At 36.8% G+C, this 25,069-nt stretch overlaps 1 protein-coding gene and 1 non-coding gene across 4 annotated transcripts in view; one reads left to right on the top strand and one right to left on the bottom strand.

The window, feature by feature from the left end:
- Window positions 1–24,177, top strand: part of Mael (maelstrom spermatogenic transposon silencer) — a 36,780-nt gene extending 12,603 nt beyond the window's left edge. For all 3 annotated transcript variants that reach the window (XM_021244731.2, XM_004865248.4, XM_021244732.2), the window contains 7 exons: window positions 5,102–5,226; window positions 5,793–5,847; window positions 5,967–6,108; window positions 20,267–20,329; window positions 21,333–21,465; window positions 23,423–23,498; window positions 24,012–24,177. In XM_021244731.2, coding sequence (XP_021100390.1) covers window positions 5,102–5,226; window positions 5,793–5,847; window positions 5,967–6,108; window positions 20,267–20,329; window positions 21,333–21,465; window positions 23,423–23,498; window positions 24,012–24,133 — 716 coding nt within the window. In that variant the 3' untranslated portion in view covers window positions 24,134–24,177. The remainder of the gene's footprint in view (window positions 1–5,101; window positions 5,227–5,792; window positions 5,848–5,966; window positions 6,109–20,266; window positions 20,330–21,332; window positions 21,466–23,422; window positions 23,499–24,011) is intronic.
- LOC147829119 (U6 spliceosomal RNA) lies at window positions 1,949–2,055 on the bottom strand. Its single transcript, XR_015449597.1, has one exon. It is a non-coding gene; the product is annotated as a U6 spliceosomal RNA (small nuclear RNA).
- Window positions 24,178–25,069: the final 892 nt, after the last annotated feature.

The following is a 25,069-nucleotide window of genomic DNA, read 5'->3' on the forward strand; positions in this document are numbered from 1 at the left end:
TTGGCAGTATCTTGTTGGGATTTTTGCATCTATGTTCATTAGGGAGATTGGTCTGTAGTTCTCTTTTTGGGTTTTTTTTCCCCTGGTTTTGGAATCAAAGTAACACTTGCTTCCAGGAATAAATTTGGAAGCCTTGCTTCCCTTTCAATTTCCTTGAGGAGTTTAAAGAGCAATGGCAATAGTTTTCTTTAAATATCTTGTAGAATTCAGCAGTGAAGCCATCAGGACCTGGGCTTTTCTTTGTTGGTAAATTTTTTATTACATTTTCAGTTTCACTCATTGTAATTCGAGTGTTTAGAATTTCTATATCTTCTTCATTTAACTTTGGCAATTCGTATGTATCTAGGAATCTGTCCATTTCTTCTGTGTTTTCCATTTTATTAGAGTACAGTTTCTCGAAGTAGGTATTGATGATCCTGTGGATTTCTGCTGGGTCTGTTGTGATCTCACCTTTTTCGTTCTTAATTGCATGAATTTGAGCCTTTTCTTTCCTTTTTTTGATAAGGTTGGCTAAAGGTTTATTGATTTTATTTATTCTTTCGAAAAACCAACTCTTTGATTCATTGATTTTTTTTGTATCGTTCTCTTAATCTCCATTGCATTGATTTCTGCTCTGATCTTCATAATTTCCTCTCCTGTATGAGCTTTGGGTTTGCTATGCTCTTCTTTTTCTAGGAGCTTGAGGTTCTGCATTAGGTTATTTATTCTGTTTTCCTAATATGGGCATTCACTGCTATGAATTTCCTGCATACAGCTGCTTTCATTGTGTCCCATAGATTTCCTGTATGTTGTACTGGCATTATAATTTACTTGTAGAAACTGTCTAATTTCTTCTTTAATTTCCTCTGTAACCCATTGGTTGGTCAGGAGGGTTTTATTCAGTTTCCATGTGTTGGTGGAGGTTTTGCAGTTTCATATGTTATTGATCTCCCATTTTATTGCACTATGGTCTGATAATATACAGGGGGTAACTTCAGTTCTTTTATATTTACTTAGACATGTCCTATGAGCTAGGATGTGGTCTCTTTTGGAGAATGACCCATGTGTAGCTGAAAAGAATGTGTATTCTGATTTTGTGGGGTGGAACACTCTGTAAACATCTATTAAGTCCATTTGTTCAATAGCTTGGTTGATTTCTAGAATTTCGTTGTTAATTTTTTGTCTAGATGATCTGTCTATTTGTGATAGTGGGGTATTGAGGTCCCTCACTACAATTGTATTAGTGCTTATTTGGTTTTTCATGTCCATTAATATTTGATTTGTATAGTTGAGGGCATTCGTATTGGGTGCATGTATATTTATGATTGTCATCTCTTCCTCTTGGATTGTTCCCTTCACAAGGATGTAGTATAGTGATCATCTTTGTCTCTCTTAATTAATTTTGGTTTGAAATCTACTTTGTCTGCAAATAAGATTGCTACCCCTGATTTTTTCTGGGTTCTTGTCACGTGGAGAACTGTTTTCCATCCTTTTACTTTCAGTCTATGAATTTCTTTTTGAGTTAGGTGTGTTTCCTGTATACAGCATATTGTTGGATTTTGCTTCTTAATCCATTCTGCCAGTCTATTTCTTTTGATTGGTGAATTGAGGCCATTAACATTGATGGTTATAATTGATAGATACTGACTCATCCTTGTCATGATGTTTTACTTTTGTTGGCTCCTTTATTTTTTATTTTTCCCCCTTTCCCTTTAGTTTTTTACCTTGCCTGGTGGCTTCCCTCTGTTGGGCCTCATGGAGTTGTGACCTTCATTGTCTTTTTCTAGGATATTGCTTAGAATTGTTTGGAATGGTGGTTTGGTGTTCATGAAATTTCTGAGGTGTTCTTTGTCGTGGAAGTATCTAATTTCCCCATTGATTTTGAAAGGTAATTTTGCAGGATACAAGTCTAGGTTGGAAGTTATTTTCTTTTAGGGCTTGAAATACTTCATTCCAGGCTCTCCTTGAAAAAAATATGAAATGGATCGCGAATTTGCGTATCATCCTTGCACAGGGGCCATGCTAATCTTCTCTGTATCGTTCCAATTTTAGTACATGTGCTGCCAAAGCGAGCACTGAATATCTTATTCTTAAGCATAGTGGTTTGATAATATTTATTTAGACAGATATCCAGACCTTCTTCTTCCAGGATATTGTGGCTATTTTTGATCTTTTTGTCTTCCATAAACAATTTAGCATCCATTTTTCATGTTTTGCAGAAATGCCTTCTTGGGATTTAGATTGGATCACCTTTAGATCATTTTGGAGAAAACTTTATTTTTATAATATTGAGTCTCTTTCTGTAAGCATGATGCTGTCCTCCTGTTTTCCATGTCTATAATGCTTTTTAGTAGTTCTATAATTTTCTTCATAGCGACCTTAATAGCTTTTTTAAAATTTGTTTTACCTTTTTTAGTGTTTTAATGGTTATCTTTTGAAATTTTATGTCCTAATTGCTTATATTTTGGTTTTATCCAAATGCTACTTGAGTTTTTAGTAAATTCATTATGAATACCTATTTGTGAAGTCACTTCTGTTCATTCTAATCTTGTCTTTAAAATGTAAAAATAAAAAATTTGCCTTAATATGCTTGCTAGGATCTCTAGTTGGTAATGCTTTTACCAATGAGTATACTATGTTCTGTAGTTTCCTTTTTTACTTTTATTTTAATTTTTTTCAAGCTCTCTGACCTCCTAATTTTTGGTATGTAGTCTTTATCAAGATGAAGTTTTCTTCTGTTCCCATTTGATTAGGGAAGTTATCAGTTGAACATTTTAATGAATACTCTTTCTGCGTCTCTCATGACTTGTGTCTTTATTCCAGGAACAAACTCAGTGTGCTCACTACATATCTCTTAAATTCATTACTGAGTTTGGTTTGCTAATATTGTTTTAGGACTTGTGAATTTTAGGACTGAGAATTAACCTTGTCTTCTCTGCTTATCAAGGTAATTTTGCTGTCGTAAAATAAGTTTGGGTCTTTGTTTCCAGATTCTTAATTTGGTTCTGTCTCATGGGTCTACAGAAATTAATACTGTTTTTATTTTCCTGAATATAAGAACCTAGGTAATGGCTTATGTCTAATAATCCTATTGTAGGGGCCTTTTGCGTTTTGTTTTAATAATCTTTTGGTGTTCTTGATATTCATTCCAGTTATCAGATCTCTTCATAAGTGTAGTTATTTTTATTTGAGTCCTAAACAGTATATATGAAAACTTACTACTCTTTAAGGAAGATTTATGATTACAACTGGCAGAAAGCTGGAGTCACCAGCTGTCTCAGATTACATTAACCCAGTTTCAGGGATGGAGGTACAGTAAGTCCCCAACTTATGAACATTCGAGTTGTGAAGTTTCATAGCTATGAATGGACCTCACAGTACAAACATTTGTAGATGTGAACAGCGTCTGGCAGACATTGTCACAGTTGTGCTGCTGTGTGCTTAGTGTACAGTGTGATAGTGTACAGCAGTACAGTGTTCCATCAGAGCTCAGGATGTCCAGAAGCAAGAGGAAAAGCAGTGGTGATGTGGAGGGGACTGCTAGGAAGTGCAAGGGAATAACCAGGGAAACAAAAGTGAAAGGAGAGATTGGACTGAGGTGAAAAGATGATAGATATTGCTCATTCTTATATGAATCATTCAACCATTGGCACAATTATAAGGAACAAGGACAAGATCATGGAACATGTGAAGGTTTTTATGCTTTACCTCTTATATTTCTGTCAAAAGTGTGTGAGACTCACATCACACTTACCAACAAATCCGACTTTGGAACATTCTTTGGGAACAGAACTCTGTAAGTCATGGACTCGCTGTAAGTTTAAATTGAGCTACCTTATAAGAGTAGTCTATTTCTGTTGCTCTTTAATATGAATAAAACTAGATGACCTCCTAAATGATCATCTGCTAAATTTGCTTCATAGCATAGACAGTGGAAGCCAGAAGACAATAGATACTTTTTAATTATAATTTTTTATTTACACAAATAATACTGGAATAATAACTTTAAATTCTTGTTAGTGCCACATCTCTTGAAAATTCTGTCCAGTTTCTTAGCCTCTGAATCTTCCAGCATTGTAAATGCTGATTGGGAGAAACAAACTCAAATGCTGGATTCAGTTTTCCAGGATTTCTTGCAAGATTTCTAGGCCCCTAATTCCTCACTGGAGTACTTTTTCTTTTTTCATTTGTTTAGTTTTTCCCTTGTCCTTATCAGAAACTGAACTCCTCCTGCATCTTTTTTTCTATAGTTTGCAATTTTATACTGAAATTCATTACTTGGTCTCAAACAGAAGCATAATTCTAGTCTGTACTTAATAACTTCAGTATCTGAAGTACTTGTGGGTATCAGCTTCATTTTGGTTCTTGCTCTTATTTGTTTGTGTACCTGGTTATCCATATAGTGTCTGGAAAAAGGATTAGAGAGTAATTTAAGGCCTATAGTAATGTTATCTTCCTCCAGAGAAAATAGTATGTTTGCATCTTTGAGACATATCAGATCTAGAAATCTAGGCTGCCAAAACACTCTGCTCAGCCATTCACCTTCCTCTTCTGGATTTGGCAAATAATCTTCCAGGAAAACTTCCCCCAAAATAGCCTCCTTTCTCTGTATTTCCATATTCTCTTGCACCCTGACACAGTAGTTCCTTACTACTATGTGTGTGCTCTTAATACCTCAGCCTCTCTCAGTTTTTGCAGGAGGGCTGGTCTGAATTACTTGGTCTTTTTTATTCTGGTAGTCTTCATATAACATTTCAGAAGTAGTCATTACTGTTAGGTTCTCCAACCTTATTAACAAAGCATTCATGACAGGCTGTGTGTGGAAATACAGAAAACACTGCAGACTTCATCACTTAACTTGTGTTTGAGCCATGAGTCCACTATTAACATTTTGCTAATTTCTAGGTCTCTTGGTGGTCTTTTCTATCATTCTGTGTATACTACCCTCCTCTGAGAGTGGTTGTAAAGTTACAGGTATTTATAAAGTTTCTAACCATAACCACGTTGCATATAACTGTTTAAATATGAGTTATCCTTTCTTCTTATACCCCTAATTCCGTACCTACCCCATAATTTGTCTTGCTCAAAGTTTGAACTTCTGCCACCTTTGCGTTCCTTTTAGGTGATTCTACTCACAAGATCCCTATCTCCAACTTTGAATTTGGACATGACCAAGCAACTGTGTTGCAAAATTTTTATAAATTTATTCATCCAAACCTTGGGAACTGGCCATCTATCTATTGCAAGGTAATTTTCAGTTAAGAAGTTCTTAATTTAATTTAATTTAAAATATTGTTTTGGTACCAGGGATCTAACTCGGGACCTTGCGTTTGTAAGGCGGGCAGCGGAACCACTGAGGTAAATCCCCGGCCCCAAAGAATTGGTTTTTAACCCTTGCTACTCTTTAGTAGTATAACCATGAGCAGATTGCCTAATTTTTTCCTGAACATTGGTTTCTTTATTCACCTACTCTTAAGTTTCACTTGCTTCTCAAAAAGTGTGTTGTTAACATTACTATATACATGTAACTAGTTAATGGTAGCACTAGTCTTTTCTATTGTGTGCCACTCGTTTTTAATAGCTCTAATTTAGTTGTCACAAACTCTTCAACCTCTTCCTCCTGTACCTCCTCCCCATACCCATCTGAAAGGACAATGCTAATTAATTAAAAATAATTCAAGGGCCAGGGATCTAGCTCAGTGGTGCTGCTGCCTGCCTCACAAGTGCAAGGACCTGAGTTTGATTCCTGGTACCAAAAGAAAAAAAAATTCAGGGTAGGAGAAGAATACAAGTAACTTTTTTTCCTTCTCCAGTCTGATGATAGAGCCAGAGTCAACTGGTGTTTGAAGCGTATGGCAAGGGTATCAGGTAAGTAAATCTCTGGGTTACTGCCGAAGCGTATTACAGTATTTGTTTCCATTTTGATATACATGATCTAAGTACCTTAATTCACTAACTGTATGTGTTTTTCTATTTACTAATGGAAGAAATCAGGCAAGATATAGAACTTCTCACTGTAGAGGACCTTGTAGTAGGGATTTACCAGCAAAAATTTCTCAAGGAGCCCTCAAAGACCTGGGTTCGAAGCCTTCTAGATGTGGCCATGTGGGATTATTCTAGCAACACAAGGTACTGGTGGTGATTTTTGTAATACAAAGACTTTTACTTCTTTCTGAAATGTTTTTTGTTAGAAACCCTATATTTTCTAAGAAAATGTGGTAGTACTAGTTGTCCTTGCCTTTTCATGCAGTATTTTCCTATGAAACCTTAGAAGCATTGTATTTTTTGAAATATAACATTTTATTAATTGTAAGATATATTGTTATTTTGGGTGCCACTAAAAAACAATGCCAAATAAACTTTCTTATCACTTAGAATTTCTGTACTGAAGAATGTTTTTAAGTTTATTTATATTCTTTTATTACATAAAACTTGTATTTACATATAAGCAAATATAGATAAAATAAATTAGCTGAAGTACTCATTTTTCATTCTGAAATAATCTCAGATTAATAAAAGGTTGCAAAAATGGTAAAAGCTATACTATTCTCTCAAATTCCTTAATAAACATTTTAATAGATTGTCTTTATAATTTTCTCTCTAAATACATATATCTTTTAAGCCCCTTGAGAGTAAGTTGCCTTTATCATGCAGCTTTGTATCTGAATGCTACAATATGGATTTTATAAGAATAAGAACATTTATATAACCATAGTATAATCATCAAAATCAGGACATTGCCACTGATACAGTGAAGACCATATTCATATTTTGCTGTTTGTTTCAGTAATACCTTCTGTGGCCAAAAAATCTAATATAAAGTTCATTCCAGGATCACATGTTGCACTTGGTTTTTATGTCTCTTTAGACTACTCTAGTCTAGAACATTACCTTGGTCAAACTTTGACTTTCACGTTCTTGATTTTTTTGAAGAGTACAATCTAGGTACTTTATAGAAGCTTCCTCAGTTTGAATTGGTCTGTATTTCCTTGTGATTAGATTAAAGTTTGGGGCAGAGATGCCACATATATAATGCTGTCCTCTCAGTGTGTCATATCTGGAGGTTTATGATGTCAGTTTGTTCCATTATTAATCATGATAACTTCAGTCATTTGCCTTAGGTTTTGTCTCTCAGATTGTTCCGTTGAAAAGTAATTATTTTGTGCCTTATAATTAATATCTTGGGAAATAGTGTGAGATTAGATACTGTATTCCTCAAATTTTCATTTACTAGTTTTAGCAGCCATTGATGATTTAATCTGAATCAGTTACTACTATGTTATTAAAATAGTGATTTTTACCCCCAATTTCATTGTTCCTTCTGGTTATATTAGTTGAGATTCCATGAAAAAGAGCTTTCCTTTTTCATCCATTTATTTTCACTTACTTACATGAGAATAGACTCAGATAATTTTTTTATTCAGTGGAGTATAGTAAGTGATTTTTATGCCCAAATTATTCCACTTTTGACTGTGAAGTTTTCTTCAGGCAGTGTTTTCTGTGTCCTTTTGACATTTCTCCGTGTGTTCTTTGAGCTCTTCTTTGGTTTCTGCACATTATATTCTAGACTTATCTGTGTTTCTGTGTTCCAGCCTTGGCCCGGCCATCTCTCCAGTGGTCCCTGGTTGTTTTTAATGGAGGAGAGCGGTGTTTAGGAGATCAGATCTAGGTGGTCTGTGTGCCCGTTCCTTACCTGGGTCATTGATTCTCAGCCTCTTTAGTAGCGAGAACTGGAATTTTGTGTGACAGTTCCCTGCTTTCCGTTTTCATCTGTGTCTGTCTGTCTCACCATTAGTTGGTGCGGAGCCTGCAATTCCAATTGAGTACCGTGCAGTGCTTCAGTATTTCTCCTCTTGTTTGTCCAGTTCTAGAATACAGTGAAAGTAGTTTCAGAATTAAGCAGTACCACCATTTAACAAAAAAGACATGGCAGTTCAGGGTTTGTTTACTGTTTTTAAGTCTGAGAGTATGAAAGTCAAATAATTTGTTCAGAAGTTATTTGGGGTTTTTTTTTTCCTCCCTCACTATAGTTAAATTACTTGTTTGCAGTATAGTTAAAGTTCATTTGCTTGATCATATTCCATGTTTCCCCCAGTTTGTTGATATAATCATCTTTAGAATATGTAAGGTGTTACCAGTGTTCAGACAAAACATCTTTTCACAAATGTCACTCACTTCAGTTTAACACTCTAAAAATGTTTGTTATGAGTGTATTAAATTTATAAGTTAACTTAAGTACTACTGAAATCTTTACAGCCATGAATTGTATCTAGAGACAAGGGATGTCTTTCTATTGTTCAAATCTACTTTTGTCTTTCATATGTATTTAAAATTTTTTTTGAGATGAGGTATTCCTGTGTTGCCCAGCTGCTGTCAAACTCATGGGCTTAAGCAATCCTCCTACCTAGGCCTCCCACAGAGCTGAGGCCACAGGCCTGTACCACCATGCCTGTTTTAGCAAGTTTTTCCTTTTCATTCTCTACCAGGAGTTAAATGCAAGACTTTGGAGGTGGAAAGGCCTTTCTGGTTTTCTGTTTCTTTTTGTAAATTATAGTGTTTTCACATTGTAACTAAAGGATGTTTATAATAGCAACTTTATGGAAGTTACTAGTGATTAAAGGGTTTTCACTTAGTATAGTGTATAATCAGTTTTTGTGACTATTCTGTGGACACATAAGAATATTCTTTATTTTGGAATGTAGCATTTGATACATATATATGTGAGTTAATCACCTTATGAAGGGAAAAGGTTTATTTTGGCTCATGGTTTTGGAGGATTCAGTCCATGATTAATTGGTCATGTTGCTTTTAGGCCTGTCTGGAGACAGCAAATCTGCTCACAGAACAAAACTGCTCACTTCATCTCTGGGAAGCTAAAGAGAAAAAGAGGAAAGTTTCAGCACTTCCCAATACACATTCAGCTTAGGACCAAGCCATTAGCATACAGCCCTTTAGGGGAGAGACATTCCAGGTCCAAACTATAGCAATTATGTTGTTTGAATTTTCTTACTTTTTAGATCCATTTTGTCTCTTTTTTATAAATTAAATTCTTTTATTGGTACATTGTAGGTATACAACACAATTGCATTTCTCATTGGGTACTTGTACCCTTACATGATGCATCTTGGTTCTTATTTTTTCCCCATTCCTAGCCCTCCCTTCACCCCCTCCACCCTTCCCTACTTACAAAGACTTTATTTCCATTTTTTCCATTTCTCATCATTTTTCCTTTCCCATCTTTCCTTTCCCCTGACCCTCCCACTACCCCTACCCCTTTGGAACTTTTCTTCCTATTTTACATTATCAATTATTCATTCTAATGATTGGTACATTTTAGGTATACAATGTAATGACATTCATCATTGGAAATTTGCACCTTTCCATAGTCTCTCTTGGTTCTTATTTTTCACCCTTGCCCAGCCCTCCCTTCAACCCCTCCATTCCTCCCTATTTACAAAGATTTTGTTCCTATTTTTCCATTTTCTCATATTAATCCCATTCCCTTCTATCCTTTCCCCTAGCCCTCCCACTTCCTTCCCCTTTGCCCCCTTTCTTCCTATTTCACATGACCTATTATACATTTAGTCCTTATTTACACTTTCAGTTTCTCACACCAGAGAAACTATTCGTTATTTATACATATGTGTCCTATTTATTTCACTTAAGAGTATCGCCTCAATGTGCATCCACTTAGCTATAAATGCCTCTAATTTCTCATTTTTTATGGCTGAGTAGTACTCCATTTTATAAAAAAACCCACATTTTCTTGATCCAGTCTCCAGTTGATGGGCATTTGGGCTATTTCCAAGTTTTAGCTATTACAAACTGTGCTGCTATGAACATGGGCGCACATATATCACTGTGATATGATTCTTTTAATTCTTTGGGGAAGATCCCCAGCAGTGGAATAGTCGGGTCAAATGGGACTTCCAGTCCTAGTTCTTTGAGGTATCTCCATACTGATTTCCACAGTGCTTGCACCAGTCTACACTCCCACCAGCAGTGGAGCAGGGTTCCTCTTTCCCCACAGCCCCGCCAGCATTTGTTATTGGTTGATTTCATGATAGCAGCCATTCTTTCTGGAGTGAAGTGGAATCTCAGTGTTGTTTTCATTTGTATCTCTCGAATGACTAGTGATGTTGAACATTTTTTCATGTATTTATTTGCTATTTGTACTTCTTTGTCTGAGAAATATCTGTTCATTTCAGATGCCCATTTTCGGATTGGGTCTTTAAATTTGGGAGGTCTGATCTTTTTAAGTTCTTTATAGATTGGAGATAGTAGGCCTTTGTCTGAGGAACAGCAGGTGAAGATTTTTTCCCACATTATGGGTTATCTTTTCACACTGCTGGTGATTTCTCTTGTTGTGCAGAAGCTTTTTAAGAAGAAGAGAACCCACTTGTTGATTGTTTGTGGTAGTTCACGGGCAACTGAGGTTTTATTTGTAAAATCTTTTCCTACACCAGTGTCTTCAAGAGTTCTACCTAAGCTCTGTTCCAGCCGGTTCAGCATTTCTGTTTTAATATTTAGATCTTTAATCTATTTCAATTTTAGTTTAGTGCATGGCGAGAGATATAGGCCTAGTTTTAATCTTCGGCAAGTTGAAACCCAATTTTTCCAGCACCATGTGTTAAAGAGGCTATCTTTCCTCCAGTGAGGGTATTTGGCTCCTTTAGCGAAGATGAGATGGCTGAGTGTGTCTGGCATTGTTTCTGCATTTTCTAATCTGTTCCACTGGTCCTCAAGTCTTTCTTTGCCAATAACATGCTGTTTTTATCACAGTAGCTTTGTAGTAGAGTTGCAGGTTGGGGTTGTGATACCCCCTGCCATGTCTCTGTTACCTAGAATTGCTTTTGCTATTCTGGGTCTCTTCTTGTTCCAAATGAATTTTTGGGTTGTTTTCTCAAGTTCTATGAAGTATGCTGCTGGAATCTTAATTGGAATTGCATTAAATCTATATAGCAGTTTTGGAAGTATGGCCATTTTCACTATATTAATCCTTCCTACCCAGGAGCAGGGGATGTCTGTCCATTTTCTGATATCATCTTCAATCTCTCTTTTCAGAGTGCTATAGTTTTCAGAGAAGAGGTCTTGGATTTCTTTTGTTAGGTTGATTCCTAGGTATTTCAGTTTTTTGGATGCTATTGTGAAAAGAATTGTTTGTCCTATTTCTCTCTCAGTGAGTCTGTTGTTTGTGTAGAGGAAAGCTATTGATTTTTGTGTGTTGACCTTGTATCCAGCTACTTGACTGAATTTAGTTATTAAGTCTAGAAGGCTTTTGCTGAAGTTCTTGGGGTCTTCTATATAGAGGATCATGTCATCTGCAGATAATGACAGTTTGACTTCTTCATTTCCTATCTTTATTCCTTTTGTTTCTTTCTCTTGTCTAATTGCTGTGGCTAATGTTTCCAAAACTATATTAAACAAGAGTGGTGATAGTGGACATCCTTGTCTTCTTCCTGATTTTAGTGTGAAGGATTTCAGTTTTTGACCATTTAGTATGATACTGGCTGTTGGTTTTTCATAGATGGCTTCTATCAATTTGAGGTAGAGACCATCTATTCCAATTTTTTGTAGGGTTTTTATCATAAATGCATGTTGGATTTTGTCAAATGCTTTTTCTGCATCTATGGAGATAATCATATGGATTTTGTCCTTGGCTCTATTGATATAGTGTATTACATTGATTGATTTGCGTATGTTGAACCATCTCTGCATCCCTGGGATGAATCCCACTTGATCAGGGTGTATGATCTTCTTGATGATCTTCTGCATTCTGTTTGCCAGTATCTTATTAAGGATTTTTGCATCTATGTTCATTAGTGAGATTGGCCTATAGTTCTCTTTTTCGGTTGGGTCTTTCTCTGCTTTGGGGATCAAGGTGATGGTTGCTTCCAGGAATGAATTTGGGAGTATTGCTTCCCTTTCAATTTCGTTGAAGAGTTTAAACAGTAGTGGCAGCAGTTCCTCTCTAAATGTCTTATAGCATTCAGCAGTGAAGGCATCAGGACCCAGGCTTTTCTTGATTGGTAAGTTTTTAATTACGTTTTCAATGTCATTGGTTGATAATGGGTTGCTCAGAATTTTTAGGTCTTCTTTGTTCAACTTTGGTAATTCATATGTATCTAGGAATCTGTCCATTTCTTCTGTGTTGTCCATCTTATTGGCGTATAGGTTCTGGAAGTAGGTATTGATGATCCTCTGGATTTCTGCTGGGTCTGTTGTAGTTTCACCCTTTTCATTCCTAATTGCATGGATTTGGGCCTTTTCTTTCCTTTTTCTGATAAGGTTGGCTTAAGGTTTGTCAATTTTGTTGATTCTTTCGAAGAACTAACCCTTGGCTTCATTGATTTTTTTGTATCGTCTCTTAGTCTCCGTTGCATTGATTTCTCCTTTGATTTTTATAATTTCCTCCCTTGTATGAGCTTTGGGTTTGTCCTGCTTTTCTTTTTCTAGAATTTTGAGGTTCAGCATCAAGTTGTTTAATTGGGCTCATTCTGTTTTCCTAATATGCGTATTCACTGCTATGAATTTCCCTCGTAAGACTGCTTTCATTGTGTTCCATAGATTCTGATATGTTGTATTGTCATTGTCATTTAATTGAAGGAACTGTCTGATTTCTTCTTTAATTTCCTCTGTGACCCATTGGTTATTCAAAAGCGTGTTGTTCCATTTCCACGTGTTTATTAAATTTTTCCAGTTTCTTTTCCTGTGGATCTCCAATTTCATCACACTATTGTCTGATAATATACAGGGGATAACTTCAATTCCTTTGCACTTAAACATGTTCTATGTGCGAGTATGTGGTCTGTTTTGGAGAATGACCCATGTGTAGCTGAGAAGAATGTGCATTCTGATTTTGTGGGGTGGAACACTCTAAACAAGTGTTAAGTTCATTTGTTTAAGAGTTCGATTGAGTTCTAGTATTTGAGTACTAATTTTTTGTCTACTTGATCTATCTATTTGTGACAGTGGGGTATTGAGGTCCCCCACTACAATTGTATTAGTACATGTATGAGTTTTCATGTCCGTTAGCATTTGTTTTATATAGTTGGGCACACTAGTTTTTGGTGCATAGATATTTATGATTGTCATCTCTTCCTCTTGGATTGTTCCCTTTACAAGGATGTAGTGTCCTTCTTCGACTCTCTTAATCAGTGTTGGTTTGAAATCTACTTGATCTACAAAGAGAGTAGCTACTCCTACTTTTCTTTTGGGTTCCTGTTGCATGGAGTAATTTTTTCCACCCTTTAACTTTCAGTCTATGAGTTTCCTTTTGAATTAAGTGTGTTTCTTGTATGCAGCATATTGTTGGATTTTGCTTCTTGACCCATTTTTCCAGTCTATTTCTTTTGATTGGTGAGTTGAAACCATTAACATTGATGGTTATAACTGAAACGTATTGACTTATCATTGTCATGACTTTTTCTTTTTGTTGGGTTCTCCCCCTTTACATTTAATTTCTTGTCATGCCAGATGGGTTCATTCTGCTTTGCTTCCTGGGGTTGTAATCCTCATTGTCTGTTCCTAGGATATTGTCTAAAATTTTTTGGAGTGCTGGTTTGGTATTCATGATGTTCCTAAGGTGCTCTTTGTCGTGAAAGTATCTTATTTCTCCATCAGTTTTGAAAGATAGTTTTGCAGGGTACATCAATCTGGGTTGGAGGCTGTTTTCTTTTAGGGCTTGAAATATGTCACTCCAAGCTCTTCTTGCCTTGAGGGTTTGTGTTGAGAAGTCTGCTGTGATTCTGATGGGCTTTCCTTTGCATGTGATTTGTTTCTTTTCTCTAACTGCTTGTAGAACTTTGTTCTTCTGTTGAGTTTCTGGAATCTTAACAGTTATATGCCTATGTGTAGATTTTTTTTGATTAAGGCTCTTTGGAATCCTATATGCCTCACTTATCTGTATGTCAAGTTCTTTTTGCCTGCTTGGGAAGTTTATTGCCATTACTTCTGTGAAGAGTTTTTTTATGTCACCTGCACTCTCTCCTGTTTCTTCTTTGACTCCAGTCAGTCTTATGTTATTCTTCTTTGCCTTGTCTAGCAGCTGCTGGATTGATTTCTCGTGTTCCCTCATAATTTTGAAGTAATTTTTCTTTTCCTGGTCATTAATTGCAATCTTATCTTCTATATCTGAAATTCTGTCCTCACATTGGCTCATTCTACTGTGTAGACTTTCAGTGGAGTTTTTCATCTCCTGGAAATCTATTTACTTCTGTTTTATGGATTCCGTTTGTTTCCTATGTTGGGATTCCATCATGTTCCTGACCTCCTCTCTAGATTTATTAATCATGTCTTGCACTAAGAGCACAATTTCTCCTGTTATCTGAGAAATTATTTCTGATTTCATTTTTTCCAGATCCTCTTCTGTTGCCAGTTCAGTGGGTCCAGGTGGTTGAGTATCAAAGTGTTCCATCTCATTTCCCTTTGGGGTTGCTGTAGGTGATATGGAAGTCTGGTTTTGAGACTTATTTACATGTCTTCTCATTTCGGCCTGGGGGGGCTTTCTGTTGGTGCCCACGCAGCTCACCTCCTCTGAGCTGGGAGAGGTGGGACAGCAGCTCAGAAGCCCCTTCCTCTGGGCCGGAAACGGCAGGACACATGGTGGCTCAGAAGCCCCTTCCTCTGGTCAGGGAGCGGTGGGATGGATGGCAGCCCGGAAGACATAACACATCTTGATTCCTTTATTCATCCCCTTTCCCTCCTCTTCCTCCCTCCATCTCTTGATCCCCTTCCCTTCTGAGAAAGAACTGTCTCCCTACTTCCTATTGTCTGCCTTTTATTTGGCTCCTTATAATTTGAGTTTCTCATATAAGAGAAACCATGTGATGTTCAAGCTTCTGTGTCTGATTTGTTTCACTTAACATTATAGTTTTAAGGTGCATCCATTTTCTTACAAATGACTCGTTTTTATGGCAGAATAGTATGCCATTGTGTGTAAATAACACATTTTCTTTATCCATTCATCTGTTGGATATAGAGGTCACTTTCAAGATTCAGCTATTAACGAATTGTTCTGCTATAAACATGGGTATGCATGTTTCACTATAGTATGTCTTTAACTCTTGGTAAGATACTTAGAAGGGGAAGAGCTGAGTCAAATAGGACTTCCAGTTTCAGAGTTTTGAGGAATCTCCATACTGAGTTCAGTACTGATTCTGCTAGTTAACATTCCCACCAACAATGTAGAAAGTTTCCTTTTCCCCTGTAGCATTTGTTATTATTTCATTTCTTGATGATGGCCATTTTTCTGGGATAAGGTGGAATCTCAGTGTTGTTTTAATTTATTTTTCTAATGGCCAATTATGTTGAGCATTTCTTCATGTATATATTGGCCATTTATATTACTTCTGTGAAGTGTCTGTTCATTTCACTTGCCCATTTTTTTTATTGGGTCTTCTTTTTGAGCAGTCTAAATTTTGGAGTTTTTATATATTCTAGATATTAATCCTGAGAAATAACTGGCAAAATTTTTTTCTTGTTCTGTAGGTTATTTTTTCATTCTGTTGATTTTTTCTTTTAATGTGCAGAAGCATTTTAGTTTGATATCCCTTTTGTTGATTCTCAGTACTATTTTCTGTGCAAATAGAGTTCTGTTCAGAAAGTCCTTGCTTACACCTATGGTTTCAGGATTTTTGCCTATTTTATCTTCCAACAAGTATTTCTGTTTTAACATTTAGTTCTGTGACCCATTTTGATTTTAGTTTAGTACATAATGAGAGATACGTGTTTACATGCAATCTTCTGCATGTGGATAGCCAGTTTTCCCAAGACCATTTATTAAAGAGGCTCTCTTCACCAGTGTGTTTTTGGCTCTGTAGTTGAATGTGCTTGGGGTTGTTTCTGCATCCTCTGTTCTGTTCTGTTGATCATCATTTCTGTTTTTGTGCCAGTACCAGGCTGTTTTTTGTTTGTTGGTTTGTTTGTTGGTTTGTTTTTAATCACAGTAGCTTTGTAATATAACAAGTCTGGGATTATGATACTTCCCACTTCGCTGCTCTCACCCAGGATTTCTTTTGCTATTCTGGGTCTCTTCTGTTTCCATATGAATTTTAGGATTGTTTTCTTCAGTTCTATGCAGAATGATGTTGGTATTTTTATTGGGATTGCATTAGCTCTGTATATCAGTTGGGGAAGTATGGCCATTTTGAGTATATAGGCTTTGCCTGTGCTGGAACAACATTTTTCTGATGCTCACTTTGATTTACTTTTTCAGAGTCTGTAGTTTTCATTGTAGAGGTCTTTCACTTCCTTAGGTTAATTCATAAATATTTAATTTTGGGGTGCTATTATGAATGGTATTTTTTTCTCTGACTTCTTTTTCAGTGGGTTCATTATTAGCATACAGGAATGCTGTTGATTTTTGTGTGTTGATTTTTGTATCTTGCTGTAGCAGGGTACTGAATTTGGTTATTAACTTTAAGAGTCCTGTAGATTTTTTGGTTCTTCTATGTAGAAGATCATGTCATCTGCAAATAATGATAATTTTATTTCTTACTTTCCAATGCATAGCCTCTTATTTTTTTTCTTGCCTAGTACCTCTTGCTAATGTTTTGAGCACTTCTGTACCTATTTTCTTCAGTATTCCTATCATGGATGTTGTTGGATATTTTCAAGGGCTTTTTGTGAATGTATTGAGATGATCATGTAATTTTTGTCCTGCTTCTGTTTATGTGATATATTGCATTTATTGATTTGCATATGTTTAAACATCTTTGTATCCCTGAAATGAAGCCTTCTTGGTCATGATGTATGATCTTTTTGATGATTCAGTCTATTCTGCTTGCCAGTATCTTATTGAGGATTTTTGCATCTGTATTTTTTAATTGGTCTGTTGTTTCTTTTTTTAATTGGATCTTTGTCTGGTTTTGTAATCAGGGTATTCCTTTAGGGGTACTCCTTCCTTTTCAATTTCATTTAAAAGCTGGAAGGGTATTGGTGTTAAAACTTTAGTGAAGTTTTTGTAGAATTCAGCTCTGAATCCATCCAGACTTGGGCTTTTCTTGGTTGTTAGGACTTTTATTACTGCTTCATTGCCTGCTAGGATTATTCATGTTTTTAAAATCTTGATTCAGTATTGGTTAATTCATATGTATCTAGGAATCTTTTGTTTCTTTGGAATTCTCTAATTTATTAGCATATAGTTTTGTGAAGTAGTTGTTAATAATTTTTATTTTAGTAGTGTTGTCCTGATTTCACCTTTTCCATTTCTAATTGGGTTGCTTTGAGTCTTTCCCTCTCTCTCTTTAGGTTCATTTGGCTAAGAGTTTGTCTATTTTGTTTATTCTTTCAAAGAACCAGCTCCTGGATTCATTAATTCTTTGGGATGTTTTTTGGTCTCAACTTCATTGATTTCTGCTCTGATCTGTATAATTTCCTTCTTTGTACTAGATTTGGGTTTGTTTTTGTAGGACCTTGAGGTACATCATTAGGTTATTTGGGCTCACTCTGTTATTGTGATGTAGGTAGGCATTCACAGATAAAACTTACCTCTTAGGACTACTTTCATTGTATACTAGGAGTTCTGATTTGTTGTACTGGCTTTATTGTTTAGTTCTAGAAACTGTCTTATTTCTTCCTTGATTTCTTAAGCAACCCATTGTTTATTTAAGAGTATATTGTTTAGTTTCCATATGTTTGCATAATTTCTGTATTTCTTTTGTCGATTTCTAATTTCATTGCCCTGTGATCTGATAATATGAATGGTATAAATTCAATTCTTTTACATTTACTCAAGCTTGTTTTATTGGCCAGTATGTCATCTATTTTGGAAAAAGTTCCATGTGCTGCTGAAAAGAATGTGTATTCTGTTATTAGGTGGAGCACTGTAGATACCTACTAAGTCAATTTGAAGGTTTTGTTCAACTTTCATGTTTCTTTGTTGTTGTTGTTGTTGTTTTGTCTAGTTGATCTATTTATGGTAGTGGAATATTGAGGGTTGTTGTTTTGTCTAGTTGATCTATTTATGGTAGTGGAATATTGAGGTCCTCCACTGTAATTGTATTTATGTTTTTCTTTTATGTCCAGTAGTACGTGTTTATAGAGTAGGGTACATTATTGTTTGGTGCATATGTGTTAATTACTGTTATCTTGTGTTGCATTGTTCCCTTAACCAATATATAGCGACCTTCTTTGCCCCTTTTCATCAATTGAAGTTCACTTTGTCTGAATTTAGGATAAATACACCTGCTTATTTTCAGGTTCTTATTTCATGGAATATTGTGTTCCATCCCTTGTTTTTCAGTCTGTGAGTTTCTTTTTGGGTTAAATATGTTTCTTGTATACAGCATACCATGTATAGACACTAGAACCATGTCCGGATTCTTAGTAACTCCCGCCAGACTTTCAAAAGATGATAGATGAAATGAGAGCAAAATCACTTCAGTGTAAAAGTTTAAAAGCTATATTTTGTGGAGTAAATAGATGGATAGAATTTGTATGAGCAAAGATTGGGGTTGAGATGAAGGCTCTTTCTAGTATAAAATTGCTTGAACAGTGACTATAATGAAAGCAGACTACCGTTAAAAAGCAGTGAGTTTGACTAGAGTATGTATATAGGTGTAGGATAGTGGTGGTTCTCAAGGCAGGAGTATCCTTGAAAAGAAGAAGGAAGCTTAACCTTGAAATAGGACAGGAGACTTGGAACTTTTTGAGGTGGAAAAGAAGAGTGTAAAGGCCTTTCTGCTTTACTTCATTGAGTGAGATGTAGTCCTGGAAGCTTTGGAAGTAAGCTGTGAATGCATGTGTGGCCTAATGATAGAACTTTGGAGAGGATTTTCATATAAAATACACCTGAGATTTTACAGTTATGTCACAGTTGGACCTAGATTTAAGGCTGCATAGTAAATATTAATAGCTTAACAAAATACACAAAGCAGATCTGATTTGCTACATGTAGAACGAACTTTACTAGAAAAATATTTTTCAGGGGGATTGGTATGATTTGGAGGAAGAAGATCAGGAGTTGGGAGTAAAAACATATCAAGACAATGCCATTTTTAATACTGCCACTAGATTTGGAGGCATTTTCTCCCAGGATCATATTTTTATGTTTTGCTTGTTTTAATCCTTGAGTATATTGTAAGCTTTCCAATTACTTTGATTTCATGTCTGATCTCCAGTAGAAAATGTATGAGAGATAGGAGCCCTTGGGCTTGAGTTCTAGGTGAGGAGCAAAACTAAAACCTAGAAATCGCTTGACTGTATAGTTAGTTGGCTGTCTACGAAGTTAGGTTTAGTTTTTAACTTACAGCTTCATTACAGAGTTTTGTGAATAATATTTAGTAAATCACTTTTCTTTGGAAGTACACTGGGAAATGTTTAATCTTCATTTTAGAAAGTCCTGTTTTAGTTAAATAATTGCCATCCAGTGAAACTGACTTTTTACATTTGTATCATACATCAAGTTTGCAGCTTTAAATGAAGATTCTTGCTAAATTTAGACAATTTGTATTATGCAAGTAATCCTTTGTGAGTCTTTTTAAAACATTTTTTAAAGAATTGTTTACAATTTGAACCCAGGGCCTTTGCACTGCACTACATCTCCAGTCTTTTCCATATTTTGAGACAGGGTCTAGCTAAGTCACTAAATTATCCAAGCTGGGTTCAAATTTGTGATCCTCATGTCTCAGCCTCCCAGAGTGCTGTGATTACAGGTGGCTTTTTCTATATCTTAATAAATCATTTACTCTAGTGGCTCAGGTTTATAGTGGCTTTCACCATTAAAGTATGTTGTTTCAGTCTGTGTGACATTGTACTGAATCACACCGCTTACTTTTTGTCTCTCCAACATCACCTCCTCAATGATGCCTTTTCTGGACACTGTATCTAAAATGTTGCCCCTTCTTAACATTTGATATAGCTTTTTCCTCCTTAGAACTTAACATTATCTAACTTAATATTTGTTATACTTTCACCTTTTTGGATCTGCCTTCCCCACTAGAAAGTTTTGTGCTAATGTTTCATTTAATCCTCTATGCCAGCTGCCTAGAACAGTGCTAGCAAATGTTACCCTTAGTCACTCCTGTGCCTCCAGAATGCCCCTTTTTTATTTCTAAGTAAGATTTAACTATTATGGCTATGTGTACTTTGCATAGTATCATGAATTTGTATGCAGAGAGCAACAGTAATATTTTGTTAATCTTTGTCTGTTAAATTGGAAACTTTGAGTAATATTGTCAGTTTTCCTTAAATGATTTCAGTGAGGTAAGTTAGAAATAGCACATAGAAAAAACCCTTACCCAGTACCACTTCAGTAAGGAGAGTAAAACCTATTGTTTAAATGCAGGTGCAAGTGGCATGAAGAACATGACATTCTCTTCTGTGCTTTAGCTGTCTGCAAGAAGATCGCGTAAGTTGGGAAAAGGAGTTTCTTCCTAGATATACTCTGTTAAATTCTTCTCTGACTGTTTTACTTGCTATTGTTGTGGCAGCTGGAGTGAATCTCTGTTCACCTTCCTTACTACACATTCTATTATAAAGCAAAGGTGGTTTTTATTTCATGCTACTTTTGTTCTTATGTCAACATCACTACTTACCTGAACAGTTGGGGTGAATCTTCAGAAACACTTACTGAAATTTTTCCTTCTTGGACTCCTGTAGGAGAGTGAAATTCCCTACTGACACTAACATGTTCACAATGGGGCTGTAATTCATATGTTTCACTGTCAGGTGGCTCTGAACCACCGATGGTACATCCATGACTGTCCCATGGAGCAGCATTGGACAGCCCCAAAGGTGGTACAGGCCATCTGATGGGACAGTCACACATACACCACCAGTAGTTCAAGCTGGCAGAACCATGTTAAGGACAACTTTTTCTTGTGAAAGTGCTCCCAAAACGTATACCTTTTTTCTTCTCATTTTGTAGTAAAAGTACTTGGAGTCCCAGATCTTTAGGTCCTCTAGTGGGCCTTTTGCACAGCAGGTGATAACTGGTTCTAAAGATTAACTGTTGGAGGGGCTGGGGATTTAGCTCAGTGGTTCCACTGCCTGCCTCAAAAGTGCAAGGTCCCTAGTTTGATCCCCAGTACCCCCCGCAAAAAAAAGATTAACTGTTGGTAATTGTAGTTTTAGTTCTGCTTCTGCCCTCTGCTTGCCTTGAACATTTGAAAATCATGATCCATTTCCCATTTCCTTGTAACCTGAAGTTTTATTCTACTTACTGTTAATCAGAAGATTGCTTACCAGTAATAACTTGTCATATAATGCAAATCGCTTCCTTACCTCTTTCTTTTCTTCCCAATTTAGAATAGTATTTCTCAGGTGCTTTGTTAGAAATTTTAAAATAAGAATGCTCTTTGAGTGAACTGATGAGATTCTTGTAATGAACTTCCTCTTGTTTCCTTTGAAAGGTACTGCATCAGCAATTCACTGGCCACTCTCTTTGGAATCCAGCTCACGGGAGCTCACATACCACTTCAGGACTATGAGGCCAGCAATAGCGTGACACCCAAAATGGTTGTATTGGATGCAGGGCGTTACTGGGTAAGAAGCCTTGGTTATCAGCAGAATCATAGCTATCTTCAACTTCTTGGGAAAGTCCCTTCACCTTCTTGTTTCTAAATAGACCTTGGCTGTTGTCTAAGAATACTGCTTCTTTGTTTGCCCTTTCAAATGATGCCGTCTTATTCTCCCTAGTTTGCCGTAGGCCTACCTTAGAAGTGGCTCTCGTTCATTTTGGCTTCCAGAGGTTTTCATACCTTCTCCCTAAAACTTCCAAGCTTTGAATCGCATGCCATTCAGACTGCTGTACCTTTTTGAAGTGAGCAAACATTTAAGTTCATCCTCCTCCTCACTTGCACTGATGTAGGAGAGCAATTCTCCCCTCAGAATCTTTAATTTTCCCCATAGATGATTCTTCCAGCAACCTGACCTCTCAGTTCAGTTCCTTGACTTCTTTCTTTGAGTGTCTTCCACCATAGAAAAGTTCCCACTCCCGTGATCATATCCTAAACCCCAGTGGTACTTTCTTCATAGCCTCAATTTCAAACATCCTCCCTTGTCATTACCACTGTGTTCCTTAGTGGCACATTGCTCAGTGCCAACATTTTTTTTTACCTCTTGTGGAACGCACGGTTCATGGCTCGTTCTTTCACACTCCTTGATAGGCCCCAAAGATACACCCTTGTGTCCGCTTTCTCACCACCTCAATCCCAGCTGCTCCCTCGCCTCCTTCCTTCCTGCCTTAGATTCCTTACTCTGTCATTCCTATTGCCCTGCACTCATTGTCAACTCCACGGGCCCTTTTTCTCTTCTCACAGATGGTGTGAGAAACTAACTGATTAAATCTAACTCTTCGCCTGTTCAGCTTCTACACCTGTGAAGCCAAATGAGCCTGGAAAGGTACCACCATGCTAACTAGTCTTACTGAATTTTCATCACCAGCAATTTAAGCGGACCATTGATGTTGCCTGGTAGTTACCCATGTCTCTAGTCTGATTAACACGTTCCCGCTGGCTTGGACCACCAGAACGTTCCACCTGATGGGACAGTCACACATGCAGCACCAGGGATTCAAGCTACCTGGCAGCAAGACGTGCAAATGAAGGCCTGGTCACGAACGTCTTAATCTTTCATTCCTGCACTGTTTCTCTCCTCTTTTTTCCTTCTAGTTTCTCTCACCCCTTCCCTTACTTGCTCTAGCTAATACTAATGCTTCCTACTTCTCTGACAAAACAGAAGCAGTCACAAAAGATTGTTCAATATTCCTGCCTTACCTACCTGCATCTACCATATTTATCCCGTTTTTACCCATTTTAATCAGTGGGTAATCATCTGCATTCCTACTTAAAACCACTCTGTCCGTAGTGATTTGAGGGCAGGACTGCAGTGACTTTCCGTTTCTTTAGTGCATGTTTACGATGCCCAGGGATTGCAGTCGCTGTGGGAGCCGGTGCCCGTGTGTATTAACGCATCTCAGCTCTTCCTGCTTCCTCCCCGCCCATCTCTTGGTCCCCTTCCCACTTACAAAAGCCCTGTCCCTGCCCGCTGTCATCTTTCTTTCACTTCATCCTTTTAACTGTACTCTGGCTTTTACAAATAAGAAACTGAGACATTTAAGCTTTGTGTCTGACTGATTTCACTTAACATTTTGGGCTCGGGGTACATCCATTTTCCTACTTATAACTCAAATTTCTTCAATCGTCATATTTTCCCCCTGTTCTGAATCATTCTTATTAGCAAACATGCTATTAGCAAACGTTCTGTGTAGCAAACATGCTAAAATCTCATCTTTTTAAAAAAAATGTCAGGCCCTCCCTCGATCTTCCTGAGTCCGCACTATTTCTTTCACCCCTTTTGCAGCAAAAGAACATCAGAGATGTGAAAAGTATTTGGGTGTGTGTTTGCATTTTTAAAAGAGTAATCTGAAATTTATTTAGAACATCTAATAATTGATAAGAAATAAGTATTTTTCCCCTGGTATTTTTCTGTTGCTTTACAGAATCAAAGGGTTGAGAGTCCAGGATTCTCTCATTTCAGCTGTTCTAATCAGGAACAAAGATCAAACACACCCTCTGGTAAGCATCTTAAATTTTATAGAATACATTTTACAGAAGTTAGACCCTTAAAACTCACTGAAATCCCAGAGTATGGTACTTAAACAGATATTGCTAGATTAGCTTCAGAAACCTACTGAACTGGGCATTTTATTTAGATGTGTATGTTTTCATATCACTTTGAATATAACTTATTCCTTAGACTTTCATTGAGAATATTTAGAAGAAAAATCTTTTTTTCTTGTAGCTATAGTTTTGTAGCTTTGATGTGATGATACTTTTGGGGAGATGAGAAAAGCTAGTGACATCAGATTTCAAGTGGTACCTAAAGCAATTAGGATTTCCTACCCTAAAAACAAAAAGAAACATTTTTGTTCAGTTTTTGCCTTTATTTAAGAATCTTTTTCCTATTCACGACCCTTTAAATTATGCCTTAATGAGGGGCCCACGGTAGGATAAAGGTCAGTTGAGACATCTCTTTATAATAAAGTTGTAAAATTGTGTATTACTTTCATTATATTTTCAATATCCTAGATGATTACCCATCTGGGGTGAAAATTCCAGGCCAAAACAGCCATGCTCGAGGAAGAGGGATAACCCGCTTATTAGAGAGCATCTCCAATTCCTCCAGCAGTATCCACAAATTCTCCAAATAATTGATAATTCTTTACCCTATAATAAAGGTATTGAGTATCTTCCATGAATGGTTCTAAAATATTTCTTTATTTCCGTTATAAAATAGGAACCTTATACTAAAGACCTACAGGCTATTTGCATTGCATATAACTAAGAAAATAGGCTTTAGCAAAAATAAAGTTTGGGTACTTAAAGAGGCCTTAAAATAAGCTTACTTTGGCAAAGGAAGTCACTTGAAGGATGAGACACCAAAATGAGAAAGATTATGCAATTTATCCCAAATCACATGGCTAGTGACTAAATCCCAGGTCCATGGGACCACCAAACTTTACATAGACCAAGCAGATGTCAGTCATACTGGTATCTACCCTGTTTGTGACTGACTTAAACTGCCTATACAATCCAAGAGGAGGAAAACAGATTTTTATTTAGAACCACAAGCCAAGATGACACAGGGCGATGACAGAGCATACTAATTCAGGTCTAACTTGACATGAAATTTTAGTCCCTCTGATTATACAGAATCACTTTTTGTCTGTCATGGGACTTTAAAGGGGATGATTTGTCTTAATATACATACTTTCCTTGTTATAGTTTATATCTAGGTGTCTCCCAAATGACTCGCACTCATACATGGGGCTTTTGGAAGGTGGTGGAATTATGCGGCGCTGCGGCCAACTTGCTTTTAGGAAGTGGGTACCGCTTAGGGGTGGTCACTGGGAGTGTGACCTAGACAGGCATTGTCTTCCTCCCAGTTCCTCCCCTCTGTTTCCTGGTTCCCATGACATGAGCAGCTTTCCTCTACAAGTTCTTTCCACCACGCCTTCCTGCCTTAGAGCTGGCCAGCTATGGACTAAAAATGTGACCACAGTAAATCTCTCCTCCTTTAAGTTGGATCAGGTGTGGTGTCCCAGCGATGAGGTGACTGACGCTGCTTTACTGACTATTGAGTACCC

The sequence above is a fragment of the Heterocephalus glaber genome, unplaced genomic scaffold (assembly GCF_053883595.1).
Source record: "Heterocephalus glaber isolate CG9 unplaced genomic scaffold, H.glaber_assembly_v1.0 deba00000738, whole genome shotgun sequence".
Lineage (NCBI taxonomy): Eukaryota > Metazoa > Chordata > Mammalia > Rodentia > Bathyergidae > Heterocephalus > Heterocephalus glaber.